The sequence below is a fragment of the Felis catus genome, chromosome A1, assembly GCF_018350175.1.
Source record: "Felis catus isolate Fca126 chromosome A1, F.catus_Fca126_mat1.0, whole genome shotgun sequence".
Classification (NCBI taxonomy): Eukaryota; Metazoa; Chordata; class Mammalia; order Carnivora; family Felidae; genus Felis; species Felis catus.
This window is the reverse complement of record NC_058368.1, coordinates 230,244,000-230,257,413: the sequence shown is the minus strand read 5'-3', so window position 1 is coordinate 230,257,413 and position 13,414 is coordinate 230,244,000. Positions and strand designations below refer to the sequence as shown.

At 37.8% G+C, this 13,414-nt stretch overlaps 1 protein-coding gene across 2 annotated transcripts in view; it reads right to left on the bottom strand.

Moving 5' to 3' along the window:
* The window catches only part of CTNND2 (catenin delta 2), a 938,925-nt gene that overhangs the window by 422,500 nt on the left and 503,011 nt on the right, over positions 1-13,414 (bottom strand). For both annotated transcript variants that reach the window (XM_045038764.1, XM_045038766.1), the window contains exons 4-5: positions 8,769-8,803; positions 8,262-8,378 (exon numbers count right to left, since the gene is read on the bottom strand). In XM_045038764.1, the coding sequence (XP_044894699.1) occupies positions 8,262-8,378; positions 8,769-8,803 (152 nt within the window). The remainder of the gene's footprint in view (positions 1-8,261; positions 8,379-8,768; positions 8,804-13,414) is intronic.

Below are 13,414 nucleotides of genomic sequence, written 5' to 3'. Positions count from 1 at the left end.
AACTTGTCAGCTTAAGCTTACTTGGAATACAGGTGGCTCGTGGTGTTAAACTAGCTATTTTCTTCTAATCTTCACTAGTAACTCTCAAAGCTCAACTGTAGGCATTTCACTGAGGAATTTCCCTGAGAATGGTAGTTAAGCCCATCCACTATTCCTAGACTTAACCAAAGAAAAAAGTTCGAGAAGGTTGTAATGCAAGGAAGCTCCGAGTGATGTGGAATTATTCCGAGGACAGGTGTGTTTCTACCCTTGATTTTTAAGTCTGTCTGCAGAATGTCAAGTTTGTCTGGGCAGCTGCTTTCAGTGTGCAATGCTTTAGGTGAAAATTACAGCTCTAGCGGTCCCAGGATTAGAAAAGTACTCATTTAGTTTTTAAACTGATTTAGATTCAACCAATGCTATTGTCCTAATCAGTGGGCTTTTTCAAGTTTTCCTATTGTATATGGATAAATAGAAGGTCGGTGATGTACTCACACTTATGCAACAACTCAGTTTCTTTACAGCTGTAACCAATAGAGGGGAATTAACAAAATGACATTTACCACAAAATGAACTTCAAATGTATAACTTTAGTTTAAAATGTATCGCTCAAGAATTTTATTATGCATGGGATTTTACATGATGTTATCATCACAGAACAGTATTTTTTATAGCTCATTACAATTCCCAACTATTTCCTTGTAAAGTTTTATCTTCAGATTATTTACCATTTAAAGAACTTAATGTAGCGCACAGAGGAAAAGCATTATATATACTTCTTCATAAATTAATTGCCTAAAGATAATAGATCCATATTTCTTATTATCAAGAATTATGAAAAGAAATAGAAAATTAATAGAAACCAGTTTAGCAGGAAACAAAATTTAAAAGCTAAATGCTGAAAACTAATTTATTTATGGAGTATACTAACTTAAAGAACCAGTGTGTGATTTGCCACAAATCACAGACTTTTCCCTTAGAGATCTGCAGGGCTTGGCTGTGCATTCCGTTCAGGTCCCTAATCCAACATCTTCTCCCAACGGAGGGCTTCCTGGCCCTTTGATCATTCTTTCAAAACTAGAGCAGTTCTCATAACACTTTCATGCTTCTAAAAAATCACTGAGGACTGCAAAGAGCTTTTATTTATATGGGTGATAGAGAATGCTATTCACTGTATTAAAACCGAAAGATCTTTGAAACGGATGACAGTGATGCCATCGCGTACCATGTAGCCTCTGGAAAACCCCTGTGATGTGGCTCCGGTGAGACGCCTTCACCCTCACTGGGCGAGAATGCGCATGCAAAAGCAAGTAACATCGTAGGATTTTGGTGAAAACTCATGCCTTTGCAGCCCCCCTGAAAGGGTCTCGGGACCCTCCACGATGCCCAAGTACACTTTGAGAACCCTATTCTACTCCACGTCTTTTTTTTTTTTGCTTGTAGCCATTATCTACTTGACCTTATAGTATTCAGATTACTTGATTTCAGCCTTTGCTGACTAGCATGTAAATGCCACAAGGGCAGAGACTCTCTGTGCTTCCTTTAATAAGTATTTAATACATATGTTAAAAAAAATGAATGACTGTAACACCACCTGTGCCCATACTGATGCAATAAAAACCCAGCGTATTATGCTTTGATCGTATCAGTTGCTGTTGCAGTGGCTTATTGTTTGACCAGGGGCAGTTTGAGTGTTTTAAGTTCTGGGGGAATCCCACAAGATGTCTCCACAAGGTACTACCAGAACGCCCCTCCTTTCACTGTCTCCTGAGAAAGAGTTTGCTTGTTCTGACTTTCTCACCGGGGCGTTCGCCTCTGTAACTTTTCTTATACTCATGCCTGTTCTGATACTTTCCTTCCTTTCACCAGCTTTTGTTTGATACTCATGTTTATGTTTTGGACACCCGTGTTTTGGACACTTTGACAATTCCAAAACCCAATTTTATTTTTATGAAAAATCCCCATCGGGCTTTAAACTCTGTGCTTGATCTCAGGACACCCTACTCACACTGGTGAGAATGATGTTTTTAACGAGAAATTTGCATCATGTCCTCCCTTGCTTTGGAAATGGAGAAGGAAGCGTTGGTACTTCATGCCTTTGTTTATCCCTTCGATTCCCATGTTTGCCTCTTTGGAAAAGGTAGAACATGACCCTTGAATATCCATGTGATAGAAGGAAATCAGAGAAAAAGAAATTGTTGCAAACCTGACAGAGGGAGCATCTGGAAGGGAAATTAACTACAGCTTCTAGGTGGATATTACTATGTCCTGTGTGTCACCTGGGTGTTTTCCCTTGACTTTTGCTCGTACTTACCATTTCTGCCACTGTTAACTTCCTACTGGCCCCATGACACCAAAGGCAGTAAGGGAAATGGATGTGAGTGAATTTTGAAAGGAAACAAATAGATGCATGTAGTATTTAAAGATAATTTTAGACTTGGAACCATGACAAACTTCTGGAAAGAAGACTGTCATTTGCATTTCAAAAACCAAAGGCATAAGATGAAGTGATTTTACAGGAAATGAACAACCCAAGGAGCAACTCAACTAACTTGAATAAATGCATTTCCAGGAAAAGACTTGGGATCTCCAGATTCCGGGTGATAGTTCTCAACCACTGGTGGAGCAGTGGGAGCAGGAGGACTTTTAAATCCAGGTTTTCTGACTCCAAGGGTGGGATGGGCTGCCTCGTACCCCTTCTCAGAGGCTCTTCATTGGGTCTACCTAAGGACTGGTTTCCACCATAAAAGAAAATGAAACAAACCAGTTCTCTTTCCCTGAGCGTGACATCAATATTGTGAGCCGTGGTCTATACATTTATTTTTTGATTATTTTAGTTACTATAAAAACCTTTACTCCTAAAAGTGTTCTGCATCCTTTGGTGCCATGCTTACTAGGAATTATGAAAAGATTCACTTTATAAGGATGTCCCTCACCTTTATTGTTATTACTGCATAAGACTCGATGGAGTTATATTTTACAGTATCTTACTAACTTGATCCCTCAACAATTCTCTTGCTGCATAACAATTAAGAATAATCACAGTAATTAAATAAAAATGACAGACTGTAAATCAACACTAAATAACATATCCACCTCTGTCCAAGTATATATGATTATTCAATTTGGATTCTGTCTGCTCAGGATGGTGGGTTACATGATTGATTCTTGATTTTTTTGAATATGTTCTGATTTGAAATCTCAGAATAACCGTCCTTTCTTTGCCATAACACTCAGAATATAATAAGCTCCTAAGTTTTTCATCCTCCCGAATGCTGGGGTTCTCTAGAATGTGGTGGAATTTAAATTTGTCAATATGCTCCAGATAAAAATAATTACTGTTTCAAAATACAATATTTAAACAAATTAACATTGTCTATAAACATGTAAGTCATTTTCTCCAAAGTTGTCCATTCTATTTCTGATTTTGGCTGGCAAATAGTTTTATTAATTTTTGGATAAGATCTAATCACACTTCTCTCTGAGTTTATATCTCCAAAGATACACGGATTAAATAAGGTATTTAGTCCACAGCAGTTTGGATCAAGCTGCACATTATGTGAGAAGCTAAGGTTCTATCGCTGAGGTTCTATAACTTTTTTTTTTCCCCCAGTAAACAATAGCAATTCTCCTAATGACTCTGTGACACATATTTGTTAGATTTGCACTAACTATATGAAATGTGTCAAAAAGTCACCGGGTCTCAATGTGTTGTTTACAAAACAAGAACATGAACGTGGTATGTTGTTCTACTACTTAATGGGATGTTGTGCATATTGCTTCTTCACTCCCGTAGTCATTCTCTGCCCTTTTTGCCATGTAGAGTCTCACGAGGGCCCCTTGCTCTTTGGTTTGGGATCAGATTTGGCCAACAGTAGGCATGGGGACATCAGAAAGCAGGAGGAGAGAAGTTAGGGTGTTTATCCTTCTGCTCCTGCCACACCTCTTGACTGCTGGTACTGTTCCCTAGGCTCTTCCTTCATGTCCACCGTGGGAAGGGCTGCCCTCTGTTGCTGCTACCTGAGCACCTCAACAGACACCTTTTATTCCCTCGATCTTGCCCACTCCTTTGCAAATAGTCCCTTAATGAACTTCTCTTCGGTTAAACTCTTGAGTAGAATCTATTTCCCAGCTGGACCCTGATACAAATACAAGAGCAACAGAGAGACTTTTATTTTATGGCCTTCTAAACACTTAAAATTAGCCGTAATTGATCCCTGAAATGATAGTTACCTACCCAATATTTTAAAATTAGTCTCCTGGGATGCCTGGGTGGCTCCGTTGGATAAGTGTCCCACTGCAGCTCAGGTCATGATCTCACGGTGCACGTGCTCAAGCCCCGCATCGGGCTCTGTGCTGACAGCTCAGAGCCTGGAGCCTGCTTCAGATTCTGTGTGTGTGTCTCTCTCTGCCCCTCCCCTGCTCTCTCTCTCTCTCTCTCTCTCTCTCTCTCAAAAATAAATAAATCATTAAAAAAATTAAAATTAATTTCCCCAATTTTACTTAATTAGTTCTGTCTCAAAGTTACTCTGAAAATATTAAGAACAAATGTATCTGAAGAATTACAATAGGGGCACCTGGGTGGTTCAGTCGGATAAGTGTCCGACTTCAGCTCAGATGATCTCACGTTGTTGAGTTCGAGCCCTGTGTCCAGCTCTGGGCTGACAGCTTGGAGCTCACAAGCTGGAGCCTGCTTCAGATTCTCTCTCTCTCTCTCTCTCTCTCTCTCTCTCTCTCTCTCTCTGTTCCTCCCCGGCTGTCTCTCTTTCTCTCTCATAAATAAAGAAACATTAAAAAAAAAAAAAGAGTAACAATACTCTTCATTGTGGTTTTTGATCCTTTGGCATAAAAGTTTTGGATGGTGATTTTATCACCTGGGTTATTTGAGTTTTTTTGTTTTTGTTTTTGGTTTATTTTGCCTTGTTACTTTTCCATCTCAAACAACAAAGCAGGGGCTTGCAGGAAAAACAAACAACTCAAATCCTAGGAGTCTTCAAAAGATAACCCAGTACATAGTAACAGGACATAACTAATCTTTCCAAAAGACAAAAATCCAGCAGTTACCAAATACATTCCAAAAAACCCTACTGGTGTATTTAACTTTCCTGGAACAAAGATACATCTTTTGTAGATAATTTTTGAACACATATTACAGGAAACGAAAAGTGAACACTAAAAATTCATTCCATTTCTCTCATGTGTAGAGAGTGTTTCAATTAGGAAAACTCAGGATTATCAGTTGATTAAAAATTTTTTTAAGTTCCTATATTTACTCCTTTTATCACTTTATTTATCTCTTCTACTATTTTATATTATATTACTTTATCTCTGCATTACTTTTATTATTCCCATCTTTCTAATTTCTTTGGTTTATTTAGCTCTTTTTAAGGTTTCCCCAAAATGAGTACTACATTCTTTGATCTGATCTTTGTTAAAAATTTTTTTTTATATTTATTTATTTCTGAGACAGAGAGAGACAGAGTGTGAGTTGGGGAGGGGCAGAGAGAGAGGGAGACACAGAATCAGAAGCAGGCTCCAGGCTCTGAGCTGTCAGCACAGAGCCCGACGTGGGGCTCGAACTCACAAACCGCTAGATCATGGCCGGAGCCGCAGTCGGTTGCTCAACCGACTGAGCCACCCAGGCGCCCCTAAAGTTAAGATTTACTCTGAGTACAGTTTCTCCCCCTTACCCCTGTATTTTCATTATAAAATATCACTATTCTATTTGTTTCTGTTTATTTATTTTTTAAGTTTATTTTTCAGAAGGATAGAGAAGGGGAGGGACAGAGAGAAAGAGAGAATCCCAGGCAGGCTCTGCTCCATCAGCATGGTACCTGATGCAGGGCTCGAACCCATAAGCTGTGAGATTATGTCCTGAGCCACAAAGCAAGAGTTGGACACTAAATCGACTGAGCCACCCAGGCGCCCTATTTTACTTGCTTTTTAAATAGTATGTAACTTTCTTTTTATTTCTATTTTTATTTGTAGATTCAAATGCATTTTATTAATTTTACCGTGGATATATTTTATCATTTTATTTACTTTTAATTTTACTAGATCATTACCAAAGAAGGTGGCCTTTCTGTACTTTTTTTTAAGATGACTTTTTTTTTTTTTTGAGAGAGAGAGAGAGAGAGGGAGAGAGAAAGCATGACTGGGGTGGGGTGGGGGAGCAAAGAGAGGGGAGAGATTGAGAATCCCAAGCAGGCTCCATGCTTTCAGTGCAGAGCCCAATGTGGGGCTCAATCTCATGAACCATGAGATCATGACCTGAGATGAAATCAAGAATCAGATGCTTAACTGACTGATCCACCCGGGCACCCCTCTGTACTTTTTAATTTTTAGGATTGTCTTTACTGCCCTATAGCTGATCAAGTCTTCTAAGTTTTCCTGGACATATATAACAAATGTATACTATCATTCAATGGATCTAACTTTTTAGATATAGTTATTACATTGGTTTGTCGATTATGTATTCCAATTTTACGTGTCTTTCTCTTCCTGAATTCTGTCTGATTCTGCGCATTGAAACGTTCACAACGGTATTTTTCATCAATTTCTCTGTTCATTCTTAATAATTTTTATTTTAATATTCAGGTATTATTCTGTTTGGTACATCACGTTCACTAGATGTTAGTATGAGTTTATCACATCCTTGTAAGCAAAAACATTTTCACTCGATAATTCCTCTTTGACCTGGCCTAATGTTCCTGCATTAAATTCCACTTCATCTCACAAATTCTTCCCAATCCTAGTTTATATTGATTATAATTGCTGTTACTACTCTGTTCCTTGAACTTCAACATTTGTTTCATTAATATAAATATGTCCCTTATCAACATCACATAACTATCTTATCCTTATTATAAACTTTTTATTCTTTTCAAAGAATTCAGTGTGCTCACCTGTAGGGCTAGACCAATACACTTGATTCATCCCTCCTGTTTCAACTTGTTTGCCTCTTATTTTACTTCTCTTCCTTCTTTTTTCTGTACCTTCTGTGTATTGAAGGTTATTCCCTCTCCTAAGCTCATAAGAGAATGTTTCTCTATTATCATATGAAAAATATGATATCAAATATCAACTCTCTCCCAAGACACACTATTTTATCTCTATTTTCCTTACTCTAACAAAGTGAGTACATGTGCCTCAAATATTAATTAAATATAAGTCAGACTACAACTACTCCTATAAGAGAAATGCATTTATTGACTGAGAGATAAGTAATGAGGCTACATTCTAAAATATAAAATACAGATAACAAGGATACTATAAATCATGCATCTTATTTGAGAAGTTTTATTGAGGGGATTCAAATGGGTTTAAATAAATCTGGATATTCATGATGATGTTATCCTAAGAGTAGTGGTATTATAAAAATTGTAGAGAAAGTGAACTAATGTGTAAATTTAATGGTTTCAAGATAAGTATGCTATCTTATTCTTATATCTTCCTTTTAAATAGCAAACCTTGATGGGTATTCAAGGAGATTTTATTTTTTTTAATTAAGAAATGAAATGCTCCACTGATTTCTGATATAGAAATTACCAGTGTGATATATGTTTTAATGATTTCATTTTTAGCTTTTTGTGGGATTTTATTAAACTAAGTCAAGAGAATTTTATGATTTATTAAAGTGAAGCTCATTTCGATTCACAGCACTTTTATTCCTAAGCCTCAACCACTATGGTTGAAAATATATATAATTAGGAGGAGATGAAGAAATTTTAAAATATTCTGTCGAGGTTAATATGCAAATTCAAGGTGGCTACATATAGAAATACAAGGGGCTACTGCAGAGTACTATAGCATAATACTAAGTAGTTAGTACTGCATATATTACCTTGATTCTTTCTATTTTGTTGCATAGCTGTTGTACTGTTTATGATCTCTACCAACAATGATCTGTGTATGTAAAGCATTCACAGTAAATTTCAAAGCAGACACTGTACTGGTTAAACAAATATATGGTGAGTGCATTCAATGTGATAGTCTAGCTAGGTGCCAAAAAGGATATCAGAAAACTGGTGAGAATCCCCACTCTGTCAGTAATTTGTGAGAAATCTAGATTCAATTGCTGACTTAAGAGAGACTATAATCTAACGTGAGTTGGGATGGGTAATGTGGGAAGGAATTAGATGAGAGTGGAGTGAAATGGATAAAACATGTACAAACACAGGTTGAAGTCCTCTTAGATATAGCTTTTTATGTTAATTATATTATAATAAAGTATACTCTTATATTTTAAAATTGTCTTCAAGCATCATTGTCATTTGACTTACTTTCACTTGTGGAATAATCCTGTGGGTCAAGTATTCCTGATTCCTGCAAGGATCTAATACAGGAGTCCACCAGCTCAAGACCTGTTGTAAGTTCATCTTCGATGTCTTTTTGACCATCTGAAACACAACATTTTAAAGTGATGAACAAACACATGATGCTCTTATTATTAAAGCTTCAGGTTACTATTTAATAATGGAAAGTATCCTAACCAAAGACATTATCTCATGAGGTTCTCATTAGATTTCACATTGTAATCCTTGGTCAACCAGTATCAAAAGCCAAGGCCAGCCAATTCCAGGTATCCATGAAAAACCCAAAGGTTTCTAGGGAATTGAGAGAACTCAACTCTCAGGGAATCACGAGCTATCACAGGAACATTTAATTTTAGTGTCATGGTGTTCTCATACTCATTTTTATCAGTCTTTTTTCTAAAGTTCACAAGAATATTAATCAGTAGACATACACGTAGAAATGGATGTAAGTTTCATCATGAAGCTGTACTTTACCTTGTGATTGCCAGTGAAACTGCTCTTCTGCTGAACTGTAAAAAAGAGAATACACAGATATAATGCACTGGTTAGAAACCAAGGACCCTAGACTAGAAGACACAAAGATGCATTGGAGTAGCCATGGTGGCTCCACAGTGTGTCCTTTAGATTTTTACTGAGAAAAAAGATCCCATTTTGATACAATCTTAACTGTAATCCATTTGATGTAGATCTCTTTTGATTCACAGGCACTAGCGTGTTATAAATGGACACTGTTCAGTAATTTTCAGAGAACAGCTCCTTTTTTTTTTTTTTTTTTTTTTTTTTTTACAAAGCCCAACCTATTATACTCCTCTCTTGCAACAGCTTTTACATAGATGCAGTCCTACCCAATTTTAGTTATTTTAAAATATGAGTCTGACTAGTTTCATGTAGGCTTTGTGAGATTGTCTGGGAAAGAAATAACCTCCTTTTGCATTATAAAGAAGGCTCGATAAATTTATTCCTTCTTCTAGACATATCACATGAGCAGTTCCTTTCAGCTGATTATTAGTTCAAATTAAGTCATTTACAAATTATAACACTTTACCACCAACTGAATATACAGTCCTGATTTCTCGCTTTACAAATACATCTTATAAGACGACCTAGGGAGAAAGGGTTGTTCATATACACGATGTGCCAAAGACAATGTGCAGAGTTCATCTATGAAGGCGACATAGGTTAATTTTGAATGATTTATTAAATATATACATAAACTTAAAAGGTCTACATGTGCATAACTCTTCCATTACACATGCAAATACTTTCTACATGCCCCTTTTTATATGTCAATGATTGGTAAGAAATCTAGATGCCAATTACAGACAGGTATCATTTTGAGAATGCTTTTCTACACTTATTTCACTAAATCTTTTACTCTGATCCAGCAGCTTCTATGAATAGCTCATCAGTTGCACAACAGCAAGTGGATTTTAGACCTTTAATCTGTACCTTAGAGGGGGCTTCTGGATATATTTACAGAGGGAAAAGGAAAGGGAATTCTGGTATGAATCAGTGTTCAGAAAAGCTGCGATCGGTATACATGAACACAAGAATAGTATCTTAAGGGACATGTGACTGTTTCCTGGGCATCTTGCTCCCTGACCAATCCATTTTATCAAACTGGAAAACAGTTGCACAATGGTGAAAACCATACACACAACTGATACATGAAATGATAACTTTACAAATTCAGTCCAATGCAACTTTTTCTTATTTCAAAAAGGTATGTGCCATATAGTGGTAATATGTTATCTATAAAGTTCCACACTTAGAAAAGTAATCCTAAGGTCAATATTTTAAAAGTTGCATGCACTGGTTCAGTTAGTAGCATTTTATTTTATTGTTTTAATAAATTTAAGTGTATGTATGTATTTATTTTTTTGACAGACAGAGAGAGAGAAGGGGAGGGGCAGAGAGAGAGAGAGAGAGAGAGAGAGAGAGAGAGAGAATCTCAAGCAGGCTCTGCACTGACAGCATGGAGCCTGATGTGGGCTTGAACTCATGAACTGTGAGATCATGACCTGAGCCAAAACCAAGAGTGAGAGGCTTAACCAACTGAGATATCCAGGTGCCCCAGTAAGTGCGATTTTAAATAGGAATAAAAAAAATGCTTTCACAGTTGTAGTAAGTTGAATGGTGCCCCTCACCGCCAGGAGATATGTCCACATTAAATCTCTAGAAACTGTATATGACTACTAATGGAAAAAGCGCTTTTGAAAAAATATTTTTTAATGCTTATTTATTTTTAAGAGAGAGAGACACACACACACAGAATGTGAGTGGAGGACGGGCAGAGAGAGAGAGGGAGACACAGAATCTGAAGCAGGCTCCAGGCTCTGACTTGTCAGCACAGAGCCCGACGCCGGGCTCGAACCTACGAATCGTGAGATCATGACCTGAGCCGAAGTTGGACCCTTAACCAACTGAGCCACCCAGGTGCCCGGGAAAAAGTGTTTTAGTAGATGTTTAAATTAAGGGAAAGGTCTTCAGATGAGATCATCCCAAATCCCATGGTAACTGTCCTTACAAGAGACACACAGAAGACAAGGTTATATGAAAAAGGATGAAGAGACTGGAATTAAACATCTACAAGCCAAGGCTGGATGCCATCAGAGCCTAGAAGAAATAAGGAAGGATCCAGACCACAGCGCTGCTGACACCTTGATTTTGAACTTACAGCCTCCAAAGAGTTTGAGAGAATACATTTCTTTTGTTTTAAGCCACTCAGCTGTGGTCACTTGTTATGGCGGCCCCAGGAAACTGATAATGATATTTTTCTGGTACGATAAAGATGGTCTCATGTTAACCCTCTAGGGTTTACTACTATCTCTATGCTGCTATGTTTCTTTTGTCAGTATCACCCTTTACTAAGTGCTTACTGTATACCTTGGCTCCTCTGATTCCTGTCAACCACAATGGTCGTTTTGGGAGATGGCGAAAACGGGCTTATTTGGCATTAGATAACTTGACCACACGGATCATAAGGAACTCAACAAGGATTTAAATTAATCCGCCAAACTCCAAAGCTCATATTTCTTTTTTTTATTTTAAAAAAAAAATTTTTTTTTCAACGTTTATTTATTTTTGGGACAGAGAGAGACAGAGCATGAACGGGGCAGGGGCAGAGAGAGAGGGAGACACAGAATCGGAAACAGGCTCCAGGCTCTGAGCCATCAGCCCAGAGCCCGACGCGGGGCTCGAACTCACGGACCGCGAGATCGTGACCTGGCTGAAGTCGGAGGCTTAACCGACTGCGCCACCCAGGCGCCCCCAAAGCTCATATTTCTAACTCACAATAAAACGTTGTGGAGGGAAACACACTCAAGTGGCTTCCCACCGGAAACAGTACGAATAAGTCAACAGAAGTCATTGCATTCACCACGCCTCTCCTCGCACGCTCAGCGAGGAGCGCACTTGATGCGCCCTTGCACGTAGATGGCGCCACGTGAGAGGAAGGGACAAGTGCCACTTCCTGCCCCAAGCACAGAAGGGCAGGCACGAGATTTTCATGCTCTCTCTCTCTCTTTCTCTCTCCTAATCCCCCACTGAGATGGGTCCCTGAGTAGGAGGGAGGAAGATTTCTGCCAACCCAGAGAAGGCACAGCACGAGTGAGAAATAAACCACTGTTGTGTGAAAACGCTGGAGCCGGAGGGGGGTTTGTTTCTGTTGAATAAATGTCACAATGAGTAATAGAGAAATGTGGCAGTGTTTGAGTTTGTAAGGTGTTTCTTGCTTCTCTAGCTTACATTTCCGCCGTGGAGCGCTGGGAGAAAATGTCTTGGGTCACCCTACCACAAATAAGGTGGTGTGACAGCTTTTACTCATCCTGTGAGATGTATCTGCTCATGTACAATAACGGGTGATTTTATGTGTCAGACCACACATCAGAGTTTCCTATAATATTTACTTTTTGTTCATCTCTTTCAAAAGTGTTTCAATTTGATGATGCAACAGAAACACGATGAGACATTTTTTTCCCCTTACATTTGAAAGAATGCGGTTCGCAGTGAATATGAAACTATTCCTCTCAAAGCAGAGGAAGCTTCCTTTTCGCCAGATAAAGAGCATCAATCATTTAAAATCCTGATTCCTTTAGCACAGTTAAAATGCATTAAAAGTATGACTGATCACAGAAAATAGAAGTCCCAAGAGAGACCTGGTTTGGATTTTATTTCCATTAAGTGCTCACTTGACTCTCTGTTAGGGGATTCTATGCAATTGTATATCTTATATACTTGATTTCTTCTCCTAAAAGCTGCTTTTAGGTGGATGCTTTTTTAAAAAAGCAAACAAACTATTTATTCATCCGATAAACACAGATTATGCCTGCGTCTCACACATTCTTACTTCGAGTGTTTGGATATTATTCATGGTGAACTTTCTCCCAATTATATCATTCAATTTAGTATAATATAAAAGTTATTTCTGAAACACTTGTAACTTCCATGCATGTTCAATTTTAGAATCTAAAGTTTGCTTTCACTACCAAAATGCTCTTTTTTCAAATAGAAGTACTCTGTAAAGAACTAAATTTAATAAAGATATAGACATAATTTAGATTAGCCAGTATGTATTTAAACATAAAACTATGTACCAGTTCCAGAACCCAATTATTGTGAGAAAAATACATATTTGTAACAAAGATGACCTAACATTTAACCTTTAAATGTATACAGAAATACGTCCATAAATCAGTAGTGCTAGGCAAGAGTTTAAAAACAATATATTAAAAGCACAACTCCTAATAGCTAACACTTAGATACCTCTAGCTTTCTACCAGGCAATATTCTAGTTGATTTATAGTTAATTTCCAAGACAACAGTTTTGAGACAGGTACTATTTTCCCATTTTACAGATAATGAAACTGAGGTAAAAAGATGTTCAGGAACTTGCTGATGGTCCCACATCCAGCAAGCAGTGGAGGGAGAATTACGACCCTGGGTCTAGAGGCCACATTCTGAACTACCATTCTATTTGCACATTTAGCGACATCAAAATTACACCCCTATGTGATAAAAGCAAAAACATAAACATAAAACCGTAAACTAAGTTGAAAAAACACGCCATGCCCTGGGAGAAGATATTGGCAGCTCAGATAACTTACAAATATTAAAATGAC